At 38.9% G+C, this 19777-nt stretch overlaps 1 protein-coding gene across 1 annotated transcript in view; it reads left to right on the top strand.

Annotated features, from left to right (window-relative positions):
• The window catches only part of CNGB3 (cyclic nucleotide gated channel subunit beta 3), a 63435-nt gene that overhangs the window by 40473 nt on the left and 3185 nt on the right, over positions 1 to 19777 (top strand). The window contains exons 11-16 of the mRNA XM_065668537.1: positions 5037 to 5178; positions 7615 to 7774; positions 8183 to 8280; positions 9371 to 9454; positions 12749 to 12867; positions 18303 to 18449. Of these exons, the coding sequence (XP_065524609.1) occupies positions 5037 to 5178; positions 7615 to 7774; positions 8183 to 8280; positions 9371 to 9454; positions 12749 to 12867; positions 18303 to 18449 (750 nt within the window). The remainder of the gene's footprint in view (positions 1 to 5036; positions 5179 to 7614; positions 7775 to 8182; positions 8281 to 9370; positions 9455 to 12748; positions 12868 to 18302; positions 18450 to 19777) is intronic.

The following is a 19777-nucleotide window of genomic DNA, read 5'->3' as shown; positions in this document are numbered from 1 at the left end:
CTTCAATCAAAGCCTTTGGCTGAGGTGTAAAAAGCAGTCAAGTTTGCCCCCCTGCAACTCATCCAAATTAACAGCACAAGATGTTCCCAGCATTAAAACTGGACTCATGAGCTTGGCATACCTAGGCAGACAGACCTCAGTCTCTCCTAATGTGGAAGGATAGCATCCCTGTTGCAACGCTATAGTAGAAAGCCTATGTAAGCAGGATATTATAAAGGTCTCTTAATTACAGCTAAGTGACCATTTTGAACTGTATGTGTTTCTTTACAATCTAATTTAACTAAGAGATTGATCTCCCTAATTCCTGAAGCAAATGAGCAAATCCTTTAGAAAGGGTTCAAGGCAGGCTCATGTCATTGTTCTGAATTGTCCATTGCATCACTGCGCATAAGGGAAACCAAAGCTAAAGGAGCTGAAATTCTCATGCAAACCCCCCAGGTCAGCATTACATTTAGACAAAGCAAATCACTCAATTAATTCTGATCATGTTATATTTCTTCTGCTGTTTGCAAGGCATCCACAAGTAGTCTTCAAAATTCTCTGGCATATTTATTAATCAAGACATGGATTATATTTCTCTGTAGCTCATTTCCTTCCTGCTCTGACCACAGACTTAGCAGATGCTTACAAGTCCCAGAAAATGGTCATTATACGTGTCTAGAACAACTCTACTTGTTTTGTGTGCCTTGCCCAGTGCACAGTAATCCTAAAAGGTGGCTCATGGGTATCAGCTGTACATTGCACTTGCTGGTCTGATGTGTCCCACTTGTTGTCATAGAATCATAGAATCATAGAATAGTTAGGGTTGGAAAGGACCTCAAGATCATCTAGTTCCAACCCCCCTGCCATGGGCAGGGACACCTCACACTAAACCATCCCACACAAGGCTTCATCCAACCTGGCCTTGAATACTGCCAGGGATGGAGCACTCACAACCTCCCTGGGAAACCGATTCCAGTGCCTCACCACCCTGACAGGAAAGAATTTCATCCTTATATCCAATCTAAACTTCCCCTGTTTAAGTTTTAACCCGTTACCCCTTGTCCTGTCACTACAGTCCCTGATGAAGAGTCCCTCCCCAGCATCGCTATAGGCCCCCTTCAGGTACTGGAAGGCTGCTATGAGGTCTCCATGCAGCCTTCTCTTCTCCAGGCTGAACAGCCCCAACGTCCTCAGCCTGTCTTCATACAGGAGGTGCTCCAGTCCCCTGATCATCCTCGTGGCCCTCCTCTGGACTTGTTCCAACAGTTCCATGTCCTTTTTATGTTGAGGACACCAGAACTGCACACAATACTCCAGGTGAGGTCTCCCAAGAGCAGAGTAGAGGGGCAGGATCACCTCCTTCGACCTGTTGGTCACGCTCCTTTTGATGCAGCCCAGGATACGGTTGGCTTTCTGGGCTGCGAGCGCACACTGCTGGCTCATGTTCATTTTCTCATCGACCAGCACCCCCAAGTCCTTCTCTGCAGGGCCGCTCTGAATCTCTTCTTTGCCCAATCTGTAGCTGTGCCTGGGATTGCTCCGACCCAGGTGTAGGACCTTGCACTTAGAATCATAGACTTGCTATACAGAGACAGTTTTGTGCCTCCAGAAAATCTGTGAAAGCACAGCCCAACTCATGTCAGACCTAATGCTTTCAGAGCTGATACTTGTAGGATACGTTTTAGATAAAAGCTTTGTAGTTGACATCATCCAGTCTGAGATCATCACATTCTGACAGCCATCTGGTGGATAAGTCATTCAAGAAAAAGAGGTACTGAGAAGGAAGACATTTGGAGTACCAGTTTATAAAGGCTATTTCTTTACCCTGCTTAAACCTATGCTGGTAGCAATCTGAGGGAAGTCAAACATGATAGCACTGAAATAATGTTTCTCCGGGCTGAAATGAATGTGTTAATATCACCTTAAAATCTGATAGCCATGTTCACAAAGATTTGATTTGCTCTATTAACTAAAACCTTGTTAGAAGTTTAGTGTACTCTGAAATTGACTTTTATGAAAGAGATATTTCTACTGGCATAATATTACAAGGTATATTACTTGCACTGGGTTTCTTTGACTGTTTTCATACCTAGGCCTTATTTTAGGGAAAATTCTAGTAGTTTGATTGCCTGAAGGATAAATATACTCGCCATGTTGTGCAGAGGGAAAATCCCTTTCTTGTTTCATATTGTTTGCTTCAACAGTAATTTTATAGCAGGCCAGTAAGCTGCATGGTGAGCAATGATAGTTTCCAGACACTAGCTAGTAGGAAGCAGAGCTGCTAATACTGTTGAAATAGGAGCCTGTTATTTCTGGCTTTCCTTAAAATTTACAGTTTCATTTATCCACTTCTTAGGGAAAAAAATAAAAATAAAAAATCTGTTTTATATTTCAACTGTGGAACTTTTCTTTCAGATTAAAATAAAAATAATAAGATGCATAAATGGTGAAAATATAAAACCTGTGCCTAAGAAGTAGTGAATATCACGTGACTTTGACAGTAGAAAGTGTCTTTTGAACTAAAATTCCAAAAGAATATGCTGTATTAAGTACATCTTCAAAAAGGGGTGGGCAGATTTGCAAAAAAGGAAACCTCTCTCACATCTTGGATATACAACACTGCAAACAAGAATGTGACCCCTAAATTCCTTTGAGATGCTGCTTTCATTCTTTGCAGACATTCCCAAAATTAAGATTAGATTGACTATCAGGGTGGATTTAGCAAGCTTGTCATCCAAGGCCATTGGGGGTGAGTGAAATGGTTAATTGTTTTTATTTCCTACAGCAACTAGCACAGAAGTAATGTTAATTTCTTTACTTTTATATTAAAAAATTATACATGTTTCAAGCACTATAGCATTCTCAGTTATGAGAAATTAATATGGGAAATAAATATGATATAAATATGCTTTATAAGATAATTCAGACAAGCTAGAGAAATCATTTTATGCTTAAACCTGCAATTCTTCCAGAACAGATCAGAAGGTTTTTCTTACTATTTATTTATGCTACAGAAGCCTAAGAGAAAGCTGCTACTTATCCATACTTGGCTGGAAGCATGCATAGGTGATGATTTTTTTTTTTACCCAAGTGAAAATATTATAGTGGTGTAATCTAGTTATTCTTTTTGCACCCCTAACAAGGAAAACTGATATGATAGCAGACAGAATGAGATTTTTCACTTAAGGACTCTGAATGAAAGCAGACAGTTCTGGCTGTTAAAATCTCAAACTAGAAAACTATTCTAAAAGTGATTATTGTTACTCCATTTCATTAATTTGCAACCAAGAAAAAAGTGATTTGGCAATGAAAAGCAAAAATTGATTGCTTGGCAAAGCCTGACATTTTAGATTAAAGATATAAAAACCTTCATTGAAATTGGTTAGGTTTGTGAGGGTTTTTTTCTCCTGTTTGCACAAAACTAACCCTCCAATTGCATTGTTACATGGACCACTTGTTAGTAGGAGTGGAGTATGTATCTTAATAACAGCAGAGTTTAAATCTGGAGACCATCAAGCCAAAACGTACACCTGAAGCAAGCAGATTGGGTGGCCTCAGATTCAGGGTAGGCATGAGAAGATGCATGCAAGACTGTCTATTTAAAAGCAAACATCTACAAAATTTTTTCTTCTGTGATTTTGTTTTGGGGTGGGTTTTTCTTATTTGTTTCAAACTCAACAAAATTCAACAAATAAAAGGAATCTTCATTGCTTCAGAAGCAATAGTCATAGATGAAATAATAGAAAATCTCATTGCACAGTTAAAGAAAATGAACTCCCACTCCTAATCATTAGTGAAGCTGAAGTCTGATTGTGCAGAGACTTAGGAAGTCAAATTCTAATTAATAGGAGGCTTTTAAAAGTATTCCTAAACCAATTACTTGTTAGTACAGGAAAAAAAGGAAATGATAGCACATTCACAACAATGATTTGAACTAATTAATCCCCACTGCACAGTATGGGGGATGCTGCGTTACTAGTGGTGCCATGTTCTAGAAATAAATTTCAAACAGAATTTTAGAGATGCCAAGGCACTTACATATGTATTTTTTTAAAGAGAGTTAGTATGATTATCCTGGCAAAATAAAATAAAAATTATATAGTTTGTTATTTTCATAAACTTGTGTTATCACATGAATAGAAAAGCACCACTTGAATGCAACAAGCTCTGTCATGCACAAGGCACAATGTACAAAGAGGGTTGTACAAACAGAACAAAAAATCTTTGTCCAAAGAGCTCACACTTCTGGTACGGGAAGTGATAGCAGACCAATGTGAAGAAATCAATACAAGCCACATATTGAAACAGAGTCTTAGTGACTGACCATTGCTCCCTGCTATGAAAGTGAAGAAAGCAATAAATATTTGTTAAGGTGATGGTATGGGTAGTAGAGGCCAGCCTCTAGAAGTTAATGCAGGAGTCAACTTTTCAGTGCACAGTAAGTTGAGTGGTTTGGAGAAGCTGGATTAACACGCAGCTTGTGAAATCATACAACTTCTGTTTGATGTAACCGAGGAAGTTATGAAGGGTGCTCAGGGGCAGAGGGGGAGGAAGACCGAAGTGGTTAAAGGGGTAAGAAAATTAATGGACACTAGAAAAACACTTGTGTATTTGTTGTGCCTTCACACTGGTGTCATCAACTGAAGCCATAGAAAAGACCTTTAGCTGTGTGTGCATCTAGTATGCTACAGATGGGAAGTCTCCAACACTTTTACACTGCCTTTAACGTGATGGTATCTTCAGTGGTAGCATTCGAACACTGTAATGTACATGTTGCCAACAAGTTACAGAAAACTTCTATAATACTGCACAGTTACTGAAGAGCAGTAGGTAGCCACTACATTTCCAATATACCTTATTTTGCTGCAGTGAGAACATTCAGCTCAATGCCATTTATATAACTATCACTTGTAAAATCATACCCCGTTATAAAAGATGCTGAAGGTCTTTTGGACTGACAAGCATCACTGAAGGCTCAACTCAAGTAGGTATCTGCTTAACTTCAACTGCATAAATACCTAGTCAGTAACAAAAAATTTTGTCTGTATCCACAGGTATCTGAGGTGTTACTACTGGGCAGTTCGTACTTTAATCACCATCGGTGGCCTTCCAGAACCACAAACTCTGTTTGAGATAGTTTTTCAACTGCTGAATTTTTTCCTGGGTGTCTTTGTCTTCTCCAGCTTAATTGGTCAGGTACATCAAAAAAACAATAACTACATATGTTCAGATCACTGTAATGTAGTGATAATATATTCAGCTTAATTCTGGGAAAAAGTTTAGCTTTCATCTGAATGTCCCTCTACTTAACTGTCATTTGTACTTATTCTTCCAACAAATACATGTGTTTAATCAGTTCCCAGTTTTGTAGCCCTTTTGCACAAAAGCTGATTTAGAGCCAAGACTCTGCAGGACACTGATGATTCTTGAAACTATGCATAGTTCCTTTTTGAATTCCTGTCCTGGGTTCAGCAGTAGCAGTCATTTTTCTCCTTCTTAGTAGCTGGTGCAGCACAGTTTTTTTTACTTTCAGCCTGGGAACAGTGCTGATAACACCAAAGTTTTTAGATACTGCTCAAATGTTTAGTCTGACCAAGGACTTTCTGAGTCTTGTGCTCTGCCAGGGAGGAGGGAGAGCCAGGAGGAAGCAGAGACAGGACACCTGACCCAAACTAGCCAAAGAGGTATTCCATACCACAGCACGTCATGCCCAGAATGTAACCGAGGGTTACTCAGAAGGGCTAGTTCACTGCTGGGTGGGGCGTGTTATCGGTTGGCGGGTGGTGAGGTGGTGTATTCTCTTCCCTTGTTATTTCCTTTATCATTATTATCATTGGTGGCAGCAGCAGTGATTTGTGTTATACCTTAGTTACTGGGCTGTTCTTATCTCAGCCCGTGGGAGTTACATTTTTTTGATTCTCCTCCCCATCCCTCCGGGAGCAGGGGGAGGGCAAAAAGGGGGGGAGAGTGAGAGAGCATCTGCATGATTTATGTCTGACTGTGTTTAAACCACGACAATTCCTCACAGGCAAGGAGACAGTCCCTTGACATTCACATTATGCTGTTAGATCAGATATTAAAAAATGTAATTGTAGGTATGATATTAACAAGTACAAATTATTAAATACATCATGTTTAATACTACTGCCAATAGAGTACTGTTAATGGAAACCCCATGATTTTTGTCAAACTAGAATTCTGCTCTCTTCCATAAATTACAATATAGTTGTTAACCAGAAAATATATTGTTTTCTATTTCTCTTGGTCTCATTTGGCAGGAGGAAGGAAAAAAAAAAAAAAAAGCCCATAGCACAAGAAATCAGCTAGATTTCCAAATTAATATAAGTGAAATATTTCTGGCTTGTAACTATTAAACTTGGGTCTCTGATTCATAGGTTTTAAAATGCCTTGCCGACAGAGAAACAAATGTCATGGTTCCTATGTAAAACTGTGTCTTATTAGATTCCTGTAAAAATCATTCCAGACTTTGTACATGTCTGTTATTGGAAGAATTATTACAAAAAAAATAGAGATGAAAACTGAATATAGCATTCAAAAAGTTCAATCAAACAGTTCAAAATTGTACGTGTCTTGCTGTTTAGGAGTGCATGAAGAGATAACCATCATGAAACAAACTCTTGCCTATAGGATTTAAAATTCATTCACAAACCAAAATTACCGAAAGTAAAATGAAGTAGTTCATATATTTCTTCCGGAAAACTATTAGATATAAGTATATTGCATTAAAATTCAGAGGGTGCATTTTTTTTCCTAAATTGATATAACTTTCAATGAAACCACCATTCCCCGAGAAGATTCTGCAGATTAGTTTTTGTAACCAGTACAGTCATTTGCAGACTTAAACCTTAAACCTTAACACACGGACTGCTTTACTGACGTTCCCATTTACAAAAAGCTCTTAATTTTACTGAGTTATTCCTGGTTTAGCACACCTGCCTAGAAATTAATATTCCTATCGCAATCAATTGCATCTCTGTAATAAAGAGCAGAATTCACCCCACCGATACCCTAATCCTTGGCCACCGCAATATGAAGCCATTCTACTAAGCTGCTTTTGAAGAAGGAATATCTACGAACATTAATTTATCTACTTTCTAAAAGCTGAATTACATTTGTGTTGGAATGTTAAGTGATATGCCTCCACTAAAAACTTCAAGGTCACGTTTAGATCAAACCGCATCTAGATCTGATCTCTTACCTCTTTGAACAGTGGTTCTAGTGGTGCCAGCTGAAGTTATTAGAGAAATTTAGCCTACTTTGCTTCACTTCTGACTTGCATTGCACACCAAATGCAGAGTAGCTTTATTATGGATTTTTAAGAAAAACATTATCTTTAGTTTTCATCCGTGTCCAGAAATATGAGACAGAATAAAATAAAACCCTAAATGATTCCTTCAAAATGATAACTACAGACTTTCCAACACAATCAGATTAAAACTATAATGCTTCTGAAAAAGCAGATTAAGCACCTATACCAAACGTGCAGCTGAAGGTATAATTAAAAAGTGATTTGGCAAACAACTGTTTTATTCTTTTTATATGTGTTAACAAGATATTCAAATCAGAACTATTTTTGCTGAAATGTGTAGTAACCACAACTGATGTTTGCAGATGAGAGATGTAATTGGAGCAGCCACAGCAGGACAGAACTACTACCGCTCTTGTATGGACAACACTGTCTCCTATATGAACACTTACTCCATTCCAAGATTGGTCCAAAATCGTGTTCGAACCTGGTATGAGTACACATGGGCCTCTCAGGGAATGCTGGGTAAGGCTTTCCAATTCCAGTTATGTGACAGCTCCAAGTGGTGGTATATATACAGATGTAGGGTGAAATTCATATTTCTCTTTTTCTGAATTGCATGTGAGAAGTGAGAGGACTTCAACTTACTTTAGAAAGGAAAAAAGCTCCAAAGCAGTATGATGCTTACTACTTCACAAATTCCTTTCATTTGTATAATGTTCTGGTTATAACATTAGACAAGATATGTAACTTCAACCACAATATCTTAGTAAAAGCATATTAGCATCTTCCACATTGGAATCCGTAAATGCTAGAATAGCTCCATCAAATTATTTTTCTGTATGATGCTCATTTTTATGGGCATTCTTCCTTTATATTTTCTAACTAATAGAGTTTGCTCTTTTTTTTTTTTTTTTTTTCTTTCTTCTACAGATGAATCAGAATTACTGGAGCAGATGCCATCCAAAATGCAATTAGCCATTGCAATTGATGTGAACTTTGCCATCGTCAGTAAAGTTGACTTATTCAAAGCAAGTAGCTTTACAGGATAATGCAGAAATATGTGGTATTCCTGAGACAGAAAGCTTGTTTTCTCTATCTTGCAACCCTTAAGAGCATTTGTTAATTTGTTAATATGCAAGGCAAAATAGGTCTAAGAAATAACTCAGTTAATGGAGACATGTAAGCACAAAGCCAAGTGCCTGCCTTTGAAACGCTTTTTGTATCTTTTCTTGTATCTTTGAAATGCTTTCTGGAAAGCAGAGATTAAAAAAAAAAAAAAAAGCAAATGAGACACAGTGCTGTTACATTGACATACTAAAGCTGATGTTATGGTAGTCTTTAAGTGATTTTAGAATATAACTAATCTCAAGAGTCGGACATAAAGAATGGAATTTTTAATACAGTCCACTTTGCTGTATGCTGCCTATGTCTGCCTGAGAGACATGAATGCTGTGTGTTCCGGCAACATAACTTTGATGTAGTGAATGATACTTTTTTAGTGACCTTTTGTGCAAAGGAGCTTTCTCTTTATTATCATGGCAGTTTTCCAGAGATACAAGTTAAATCTGATATTAAGGACTGGATTTCTGACACTGAAAACAAGGAGACACTGCATTTTTAGAAGTAGTTGATATACTGTAACCTTAACACTAATTTCTTTAAGATAATTAAAAGAAATCTTATGATATCACTGTATAAACATCACGTAGCTGCATGGTGTCTGCCACATTTGCTGAAGACATGGAATTCATAGATTCATGCCATTTGACATAATTTGTTGAGGCTTTTTTTCCCTGGATCTGTAAAAAGAATTCACATCAAAGATCCATAAAGCTCTGAACATGGCACTAACTGAGCTTCTACAGTGAATTTAGATGTACAGAAGCTTACTTTGTAAAAAATGAGATGTTCAACCTAAAAAGAACTTTGTAAGATGTGAAATGATATTTTTTCAGTCTTTTCTCTCTTCTAACAGGTGATCTTTATGATGTTCATAGTTTGTAGTACACTTATGAATCTCTGGATCATTCATGTATTGTTGGGTTTCGCTGCCCAGTGTAGGCACTAATAGTCACTTGTACTATGGAATTAATAGAGCAATCAATTCTATTTTGACAGGGGTGCGATACCCAGATGATATATGACATGCTGCTGAGGTTGAAATCCATTGTGTATTTACCTGGTGACTTCGTCTGCAAAAAGGTGAGCATTCTTGTCTCTTTCAAATAATAATCACAGTATGTATTTTCAAAAAAGAGTTCAGATACCGGTCAATAGTGTCCCCTTTAAATAAAATTAACCCCAAGTGAATTAAGTAGCATAAAAGTAATTAAGGTTCTCTGTGTAATAATAACAAATGTGCTCTCAAATTTCAAACTAGAACAAGACAATATAGATTTTAAAACTTACACTATCAAACAAAAAAATATAGTAGCATGGGAAAGTATTTAATGTAAATAAGGCTTATCTAATCATACATCATGAAGTCTTCATGGATCAAGGTTATTTTGCTTATATACATATATATACATACAAACCTAGCTTACAGGTCTCAATATATGATGCTTTGCATATGCTTCATTTGTGTATTCTGACACTTAAGTTGAATTATCCAAGAATGCAGAAATTACACTGCATCCATACCACTCCTTACAGCAGGATCTGATCTTGTTCTGAGCTCTGAGCTTTTCACAGCTCAGAGCCACCTCCAGAATTTCAGCTGAATGCTGTCACACTGTCCCTTCACAAAGACTTCTGTCAAATGCAGCCTTATAGTAAAAAAGGTAGATAGAATCATAGAATCATAGAATAGTTAGGATTGGAAAGAACCTTAAGATCATCTAGTTCCAACCACCCTGCCATGGGCAGGGACACCTCACACTAAACCGTTCCACCCAAGGCTCTGTCCAACCTGGCCTTGAACACTGCCAGGGATGGAGCACTCACAACCTCCCTGGGCAGCCCATTCCAGTGCCTCACCACCCTAACAGGAAAGAATTTCCTCCTTATATCCAATCTAAACTTCCCCTGTTTAAGTTTTAACCCGTTACCCCTTGTCCTGTCACTACAGTCCCTGATAAAGAGTCCCTCCCCAGCATCACTATAGGCCCCCTTCAGGTACTGGAAGGCTGCTATGAGGTCTCCACGCAGCCTTCTCTTCTCCAGGCTGAACAGTCCCAACTTCCTCAGCCTGTCTTCATATGGGAGGTGCTCCAGTCCCCTGATCAAACTCGTGGCCCTCCTCTGGACTTGTTCCAACAGTTCCATGTCCTTTTTATGTTGAGGACACCAGAACTGCACACAATACTCCAGGTGAGGTCTCACAAGAGCAGAGTAGAGGGGCAGGATCACCTCCTTCGATCTGTTGGTCACACTCCTTTTGATGCAGCCCAGGATACGGTTGGCTTTCTGGGCTGCAAGCGCACACTGCTGGCTCATGTTCATTTTCTCATTGACCAGCACCCCCAAGTCCTTCTCCGCAGGGCCACTCTGAATCTCTTCTCTGCCCAACCTGTAGCTGTGCCTGGGATTGCTCCGACCCAGGTGTAGGACCTTGCACTTGTCATGGTTGAACTTCATAAGGTTGGCATCAGCCCACCTTACAAGCGTGTCGAGGTCCCTCAGGGTGGCATTCCTTCCCTCCAGCATATCAACTGAACCACACAGCTTGGTGTCATTGACAAACTTGCTGAGGGCGCACTCAATCACACTGTCTCTGTCTCCAACAAAGATGTTAAACAAGACCGATTCCAATACAGACCCTTGAGGGACACCACTCATTACTGGTCTCCAGCCAGACATTGAGCCATTGACCACAACCCTTTGCGTGCAGCCATCCAGCCAGTTCTTTATCCACCGAGTGGTCCATCCATCAAATTGATGTCTTTCCAATTTAGAGACAAGTATGTCGTGTGGGACAGTGTTGAATGTTTTGCACAAGTCCAGGTAGATGACATCAACTGCTCTACCCTTGTCCATCAGTTCCAGAGCCCCATCCTAGAAGCTTCTATACGTAGCTCAGCTTCTGACCAAGTGAGCCAAAGTGTCTTTTCTGAAGGAATGTAAACATACTCCTAGGCAGGGTAGTATGTAATGAAAACATGGGGGGATGAAGTATCAGCACTTTTACTGTTCTGGCAAGTGACCCACAATTCACACCATACCCAGAAGTGGCTATCAGAACCCGTTACTCTCTTTAGCAGGTCTGGTCCATCATGCTCACTAAGGTCTTGCTCCTTCCAAGAGTTAAGCGTATGATCCTCTTCCCAAATGCTAAGTTAGTCCCACTGACTCCACAGTGTAGGAAGTTAAACCGTTGTGTGTGCACTGAAGGATCAGGTGTATGTCTTCAAAGACCAATCCCAGAATTACTGTTAGCCAGGAAGGGTGGAAGAGTAGTTTGGTATGTTTGTTGTGCCATGCGCATCATGGAAGGATCTTAGACTGCAGCCAGAGCAGAGATAATACATGACAGTAAAAGATTCAACATCTTGATACTGCAGTCAGATGAAAACAGTTTTCAACAAGGATGAATTATGAGAAATTCTAGCTTGATTCAGTTAAAATGCCTCTCACCTGTATAAATTTACTATGTGGCCAACAACCATAGCAATCCTATTAATGCTGTAAGACATAGTAGGGAAAAAAGCCCTGTTAGAACTACCTCCTCCTTTGATGTATGTTGGCCTCATCATAATTTACTGAGGAGGCTATGCATAAAGGCTGGGAGGCGCAAATAGTGCTCCTAGGAAGCCAGTGCAAGCCTTGCATTTCATCCTAGATTCGTCACTGTTGCCTTTTCACTTTTAAAATGAAACTGCTTCTTTGCGTCATTTACTCCAGCTGCATGAGTGGGAAAATAGTTATTCATCTGCCTTACTGAAATGTTGTTAGGACTTCTATGATCATGTTTGCGAAGTTCATTATATTGCTCCAGTTTACCTGCTTTACATTGTATGCACTGATGTCACACCATTGAAACCTAGTAAATCATGTGAAGGATAATAAATAAACAAATATTCTCTTCAACCATCCAGTGATTACACAAAAGCTCACATAATTTTAATGGCTGTTTATTCTTATTTTCCTTTTATATTACGCAAGTGATGAGTAGAAGTAATAGTGTAAAAACTGAAGCTTTTAGACCATGAAGCAGAGGCTTTTTTTCACTTCTCAGCTATTAAATACACTGCTGCTGTACTTTAGTTTTGACCAGGACAGTTAGTACATATGACTGCTACAATCCTGATTATTATTTCTTTTCCAAGATGGCCTAGATGGTCTTACTTCTGTTCAAATATTGACCCATATCACAATTAGAGCTGCCAAAGTCAGTGCCTGCATTTATGCTCAGTAAAAACTTTCATTTCTCCATAATAGCAGTAAACTTGTTTATGAGAGAGTAGAAACACATTTAAAGAGTCTGACTGATTATTCTAACAAAGAAAAAAACCCTCCCCTGCTAAAACATGGGATCTTTCTTGTTTGTGTGCCCAGGGAGAGATTGGCAGAGAGATGTACATCATCAAACAGGGTGAAGTTCAAGTCCTTGGAGGCCCTGATGGTACAAAAGTCCTGGTTACACTAAGAGCAGGAGCTGTATTTGGGGAGATCAGGTAGGTCAATCACTGTTTTTAACACTTTCTTTAGAATTGGTCAAATAATAAATGGTTGTTCAACTTCTTGTTTAACTTTACTTTCATGATAAGCATGACAGCTACCATAGGGAGGCTAGAAAGTGGGTAGGATTAACCAAGAGGACACTGAGCAAGGAGATGCAGGTAAGTAAAGGAAAATCTAAGTGAAGCATCACAGACTAATCTGGCAAGATCTCAGACCAGAGTTTTTGGCAATGTACACAGGGATATACAGACAAATTTCTCCTTCAGCATTTAAAAGATTTAACACATCTTCCTGTTCCGAGGTCTGCAATATGCAGGACCAAATGCATTTTATTGCCTGTAGAGTGAGACTAATTGCCCTTACAGAACAGATGGTAAAAATGATAATTAATTTCCAACAAAGGAGATAAAATAATCTAAAATAGCAAATAAAACTAGTTCATTTAGGATCTGAAGTAGGGATCCAGTTGCCAAAAATCAGGAATCCACATCTGAAAATGTATTTGTTTAAGAACATTCAAAACAAGAAAAAGGCTGACATATCAGATTTGGGGGGTTGAGTTTTCTGGAGGATAAAATTTTTCTTTGATAGCTACAAATGTTTTTTATATTCTCCATGTGGTTGCTATGCAAAATCCATTAACTCTTACGTGCCATGTTCCCCAATTAACCAAGTGACTGCTAGATTTTAGGTACTACATCCCCTGCTGAGGCTGGCCTGAGGATAAGTAATAAAATACATGTGCTGCTGTATGTGATAAACTGGATCCTCGATTTCTTCCATCTGCCTTCCTGTTATTGTTAATCCTCTTGCTGGTAGCTTCAATCTGCCTTTTGAAAAGAGGTAATCAGCTCTGTGCCAGGTTAACATTTATCTTCTACTTGTGTCTCCCTTTGTAGTAGCAGAAACAGTCCAGGGACATGCATTTATCCAGGGATGTGCGTACAGAACTTGCTTAGACCTCAAGTGGAAAAAAAAACCTGATATATCCCACAGATACAGACCTTTTTCATTGAGTGGGAAAGTGAAATTATATCAGCTGTTTGAGAGAAGGGTTTTGAAAGGTATTTCTCTGTGTCACAATATAATACCTGAGCAAAGCCTCAAACCAAAATGCTGTATTGTAAGTTATGTGGAAAGGCTGAGAATGCACTGGTATTCAGTAGAGGCTGAATAATGAAAGGATAAAAGAAAAGGCTACAGCAGCCCAAACAGTTTTTGATCATTTATAAGTATTGTATTTGGAGCAAGGGCTTTATTTTTTAAACTGAGACATTATAATGATTGATTTTAAAACAAGGAAGGGATGTGCAAACTTTTGATCTAATACAGGTGAGCACCTGAGAACTACACAACAGCCTTTAAAAGATTAATTTTGCAGTATGCGTTACTCTTCACATAACTGCCAATATGGCCATTAAAACCCTCAGCAATGCTAAAACTCTACACTTTTAGTCCTGTTTTACTCATCATTGACCTACTGCGGCAGCATACCCATTCAGACACACATAATTTGCATCTAAATGTCAGGTAGAGGACAAACTCAAGGAGAAAAGTGGCAGACATCTCCAAAATTGAAGAAAATCAAAGACATGAAGCATTAAGTTTGTTGGTAGAGATTTGTCTTCTTCCTTGTGGCAAAGTGTTAGAAAATAATGAGTTTGTATAGAGCCTTTCTGTATATGTTTTGTAAAGGTCTTCCGAATACTGTATAGCAAAAGCAAATGAAAAAAATATTCTTTCATGGAAGAAATACTGCTTCATTTAACACATCCAAGTTTTCTCCTCTGTATTCACAGCATGGTTATCACCTGATATCAGACTGATTTCCTTCTGATTTCTGATTCAAGATTTGTTTAGAGAAATATGTCAGCTTCATTTGGAGGGGTTTAACTACATGATTTATAAGACACTTGCTATCTAATCTCACTCTGTTCAAAATGCATGCAAATGATGCATTAAACGTCTCTGAGGGCAAAGGAGTTGAAGAAAACATGCTTACTTCAAAAAAAATCCCTGAATTATACTAGAAGGCCAATGCAATACTAATGTTCAAACATGTCCTTTGCCAATTTCATCCTTGGAATTTTTTACAGAAACAGATTAAGTAATAGGAGTTGCCTTCCAAATAACATTTTACCCTCATTACTTCTTTCCCATATAGATAATACCAGTTTGGGAAAGCAAACTAATCTCAGAATCGGAGAAAAACAGATTGCTGCCTTAATGAGAGCCTCTCTGCACAGACAATGGAGAAGGAGAGAAATTCAGCTATAATACAACACTTTATTAGTGCAGAGAAATTTACACTTTAAGCCAGATGTCCTTATTCATCCATTCACAGATATTTTACTAGGAATACTTCCTATCAGAAAATGGTAATTCTGGAAAAATTAAAACATCTCTCCACTATGTGTTTATTTTTTATAGGAAGATCTCTCATCATTGGCTTTTTTTGGCTTTAAAAAAAAAAAAAAAAACGGTTAGGTGAGCTGACTCATCACTTTGTCACTTTGCCTGTCTCCACAGCAGAGGTGCTGCAGCCCTCTGACTGATCATCGCTTAGGTATAAAGTTGTCAGAGTCAGGCTTGTTCAGCCTGCAGAAGACTCCAGGAAGGCCTTATGGTAGTACCTTCCAGTACCTAACAGGGGCCTGCACGAAATCTGGAGAGGGACTTTTTACAAGGGCCTGTTGTGACAGGACCAGGGGAATGGCTTTAAACTGACAGGGGAGGTTTAGATTAGACATTAGGAAGAAATTCTTTATGAGTTGTGAGGGTGGTGAGACCCTCGCACAGGCTGTCCCATCCCTGGCAGTGTTCAAGGCCAGGATGGGACTTTGAGCAACCTGATCTAGTGGAAGGTGTCCCTGCCCACGGTGGGGGGGTTGGAACCAGATGACCTTTAAGGTCCCTTCCAACCTAAACTATTCTATGATTCTATGAAATTAAATTTGCTAGCATAAAAATTCAAAAGTTATCATCTCATACTAATATTAGAGCGTTTCAGGCGAACAACTGGAGTAAAATATATCAGGTTAAAAAGGAAAAATACTTTGTTAATATATATCTTAAATTATCAAGAACTGTTGCAAGGCAAATGTAGGGGTTTTATAAAATTAGGTCTATGAGGTACCAGCACGTTAACCAAAACAGATTCAATGATGAAACCTGTAACACTGTCTTTAGTCAAAGGCAATTTTGTTTGAGACAAGGACTGCCTTACTTGTAAAATTCACCTCACATCATCACCGTAATGAAAAAGCTGATCTCTTTAGTCCTAGTCTGCCTCCATAAAATGAGCTTTCTGTTAGGAAAGCCTGAAAATGATTGCTCAATGACTTGTTGAGAAGTGATTAATCAGAACCCAAAAGCTGTTTGCAATTTTCTTTAGTTGCTTTTCTTATTGTGCAAATAGTTTTATTCTATCTGAGGGATTGTAAAGGATTGTTTAAAGAGAAGACTGCATTTTCAGCTTGAGTTCATATATTGATTGCTGTCTTGGGTTGCAGAAAAGCATTCTGTATGTATATGTAAAAATTGCAGAAGTCTTATACTAACATTATAAATCAAATATATTATCTGTATAATCCAATATTTACAGATGTGTCCTATAAATCACAGAATCACAGAATCACAGAATCCCAAGGGTTGGAAGGGACCTAAAAAGATCATCTAGTCCAACCCCTCTGCAAGAGCAGGGTAACCTACAGTACATCACACAGGAACTTGTCCAGGCGGGCCTTGAATATCTCCAGTGTAGGAGACTCCACAACCCCCCTGGGCAGCCTGTTCCAGTGCTCTGTCACTCTTACAGTAAAGAAGTTCTTCCTGATGTTAACGTGGAACTTCCTATGCTCCAGTTTACACCCATTGCCCCTTGTCCTATCACTGGATATCACTGAAAAAAGCCTAGCTCCATCATCCTGACACCTACCCTTCACATATTTGTAAACATTGATGAGGTCACCCCTCAGTCTCCTCTTTTGCAAGCTAAAGAGACCCAGCTCCCTCAGCCTCTCCTCATAAGGGAGATGTTCCACTCCCTTAATCATCTTTGTGGCTCTGCGCTGGACTCCTTCAAGCAATTCCCTGTCCTTCTTGAACAATAACAAAATCAATCATATACCCTTGATTAAAATTAGGTAACAATTAATGCATGCTTTATGGGTTCCAGATTATCCTTTATTAATAAATTTTAAACGTAGGTATTACTAAGTATTCTCTAAAAATATTAACTCATTGAGAAAAATTGGGGTAGATCTCCTTGAATACAGTGGTAAAGCAATTTTAGTACTATCAGCAAAATGTGAATTCTCTTATCACCACAGCTGAGAAGTGAAATCTCCTCATTTCTGTAAGATGAACAATTTAATTTTTATTTGTAAAACACCTAATTTTTATGTGGGTATCCTTCCTATGGCCAACAGCTGCTCCCTAAACTGGTCTAATGCCTTACTTTCAAAACAAAATAGCCTTGCTTTTCTGGCAGACACATTTGTCACTGTCAGCCTGAAAGACCTTCCTAATCCATATAATTCAACTTGCCAACATTAAAGCATGAGAAATTATACGTGAGAAAACTGAAAACCGGAGTCCCACAGAAGTTATTCACTCAAGAAAATCAAAATCCTGGAGAATCATTAATTTATTGCAAATAACCCTTTTGTTAATAAGGGATTTGTGCTGCTCTACTTCTGATATAAACAATTTTCAACAATAAAATTGTGGAAATGCCAAGTTCACATGAGGTCTGAAACAAATGTAGTCCCTTCAGTGAGTGCCTCTTGGGAGAAATCTCTCTATCTAGAAAGAATTTTCACAGTCCTTAACATCTACGTATGCCTGACCAGCAGTGATGATTTGCCTTCCTGAAGCAAAATATTTCTAATCCCAACTGCAAAGTGCCTTTAAAGTGTGGTGTATCACGACACGGACTCAAGTTGATGCAGAGACTCAAATCCCTGGTTATTACCACCAAGCCCTTTTTATCCCCTTGTTCGGTACTTTCCCAACCTGCACATACATACAACGTCCAATCTCATTGGCCACTGTGAAACTGCCCAGGTAAATAGTTCAATCACAGCGTTTCATACCCTCTCATAACCCCCGCATTCTCTGGCCTACAGCTGAGATTCCCACCACAACTACATCCTGGCCCATCCTCCCAAGGCTTGCTGGTTTACCTTCCCTGTCCTTTAACATTCCAACTCATCGCCCCAGGGCTTGTCAAAACACCAAGGCCTCAGAGCTCATTGCAAAACTCCTTTTCATGCAAATCTTATCACCTTCACTCCCCACATTAAAGAACATCAGATAGAACAGTTGGGTACATGCTTTAGGATTACTTTAATGGAGAACCACCAGCAAAGAAATTCCTCACTAGGACAACTAACAATGTGACTGATAATGTTTATTTTCATTCCAGTCTATTAGCTGCAGGTGGAGGAAATCGAAGGACTGCCAACGTGGTGGCTCATGGTTTTGCCAACCTTTTCATTCTGGACAAGAAAACACTCAACGAAATCTTGGTGCACTATCCTGACTCAGAAAAACTTCTCATGAAGAAAGCAAAGTATGTCCTAGTAACAGTTGTTAAATCACATTATTTCACTGCAGAATGGATAGTTGTGGCTTCTAGACAGATTTGCACTTCTTTCTTGGAAGAGTAAACACATGTAAACACATTTGTATTTCGAAGTCAGGTTTGCCTGGCAGTATCTAGTGGAAGTCACGGTCTTGGCAGGGATTCCAAGGGTTGTAGAAATATGGTAAGAAGAATGAAGTCTTGACTGTAGCTGCCTTCTTTGTATTTAAGGTAACAAAACAAATAGGAGATACAGATGTATATTAGGATTCCTTACATAGTCAAGAAACAAACTGCAGGACAGATGTTAATTAAGGAGCAGGTGTTCAAAGATACAAATAGACACTCAGAATTAGTTCCACAGATATATGCTTCAATGCACCTGGATTTGTATTCATTTCCAAAACCTCAAGCAGTAGTTAGGAATGGATTTAAAGTAATGCCCAACAAGATACAAGTACACAGATTGGAGAAGTGTCCATTTTGTTCAAAAGGATTCTGAAATGGGATTTCAAACCCAAATTGCTTTTCATCGTGCTTTGGTTGTAGCTTGCTAGGATTGCTATTCCCCCAGCTTTGAAAGAGCAAAATATTGCCATATTTTGTCACAAAATTATGACAAAGTTAGTAACTTGCTACCTTGCAAAAGGTCCGGATACTTGAAATATTTTGTCATTATTAGTATACTTCAGCACTCGTTGCTCTCAGCTGTTGCCTTGCCCTGCGATCAAAGGTTGGAAGGCTTCTCTCAGATTTGAAATTCCACCAGAACAGGCTAAACATAGCACAGGAGTGACATTTTGGTTAGTTTAAGTGCTAGCAGATGGTTGCATTCAGCATGTTTCAACAGCCCTGGTTGTCAAATGACAGTATCTTGAGAATCATCATGTCCCTTAGGAACAGGGAACCGAGACACAGAATGAACTCATTGCCCAGTTTTCAAAACCAGCATCAACAGGTAGAAAGGTGGAACAAATCCACTGACTGATGGTCCCCTGCATATATCATAGAATCACAGAATCAACTAGGTTGGAAAAGACCTTTAAAATCATCAAGTCCAACCATTACCCAGGACTGCCAAGACCACCACTAAACCACTAAAATGAGGGATATCCTTCCTGACTTTTCTCCAGCATCTTTCTAAACAGTTGTACAACCACCATTACTTGTTCTTCCTGTCTGTGTCCCACACTGCCACCTTCTTTCTTGCCCACCCTAATCATATCTTGCCAAACCAATGAATACTGCTTCCTCCAGACAGCCTTTCTCACCTGCAGGAGCTTATCATCCATCCTTTGTATCTTCACTCCCGTTTG

Source organism: Lathamus discolor, chromosome 2 (genome assembly GCF_037157495.1).
Source record: "Lathamus discolor isolate bLatDis1 chromosome 2, bLatDis1.hap1, whole genome shotgun sequence".
Lineage (NCBI taxonomy): Eukaryota > Metazoa > Chordata > Aves > Psittaciformes > Psittacidae > Lathamus > Lathamus discolor.
The sequence above is the reverse complement of the archived record's forward strand: the minus strand, read 5'-3'. Positions and strand labels throughout refer to the sequence as shown.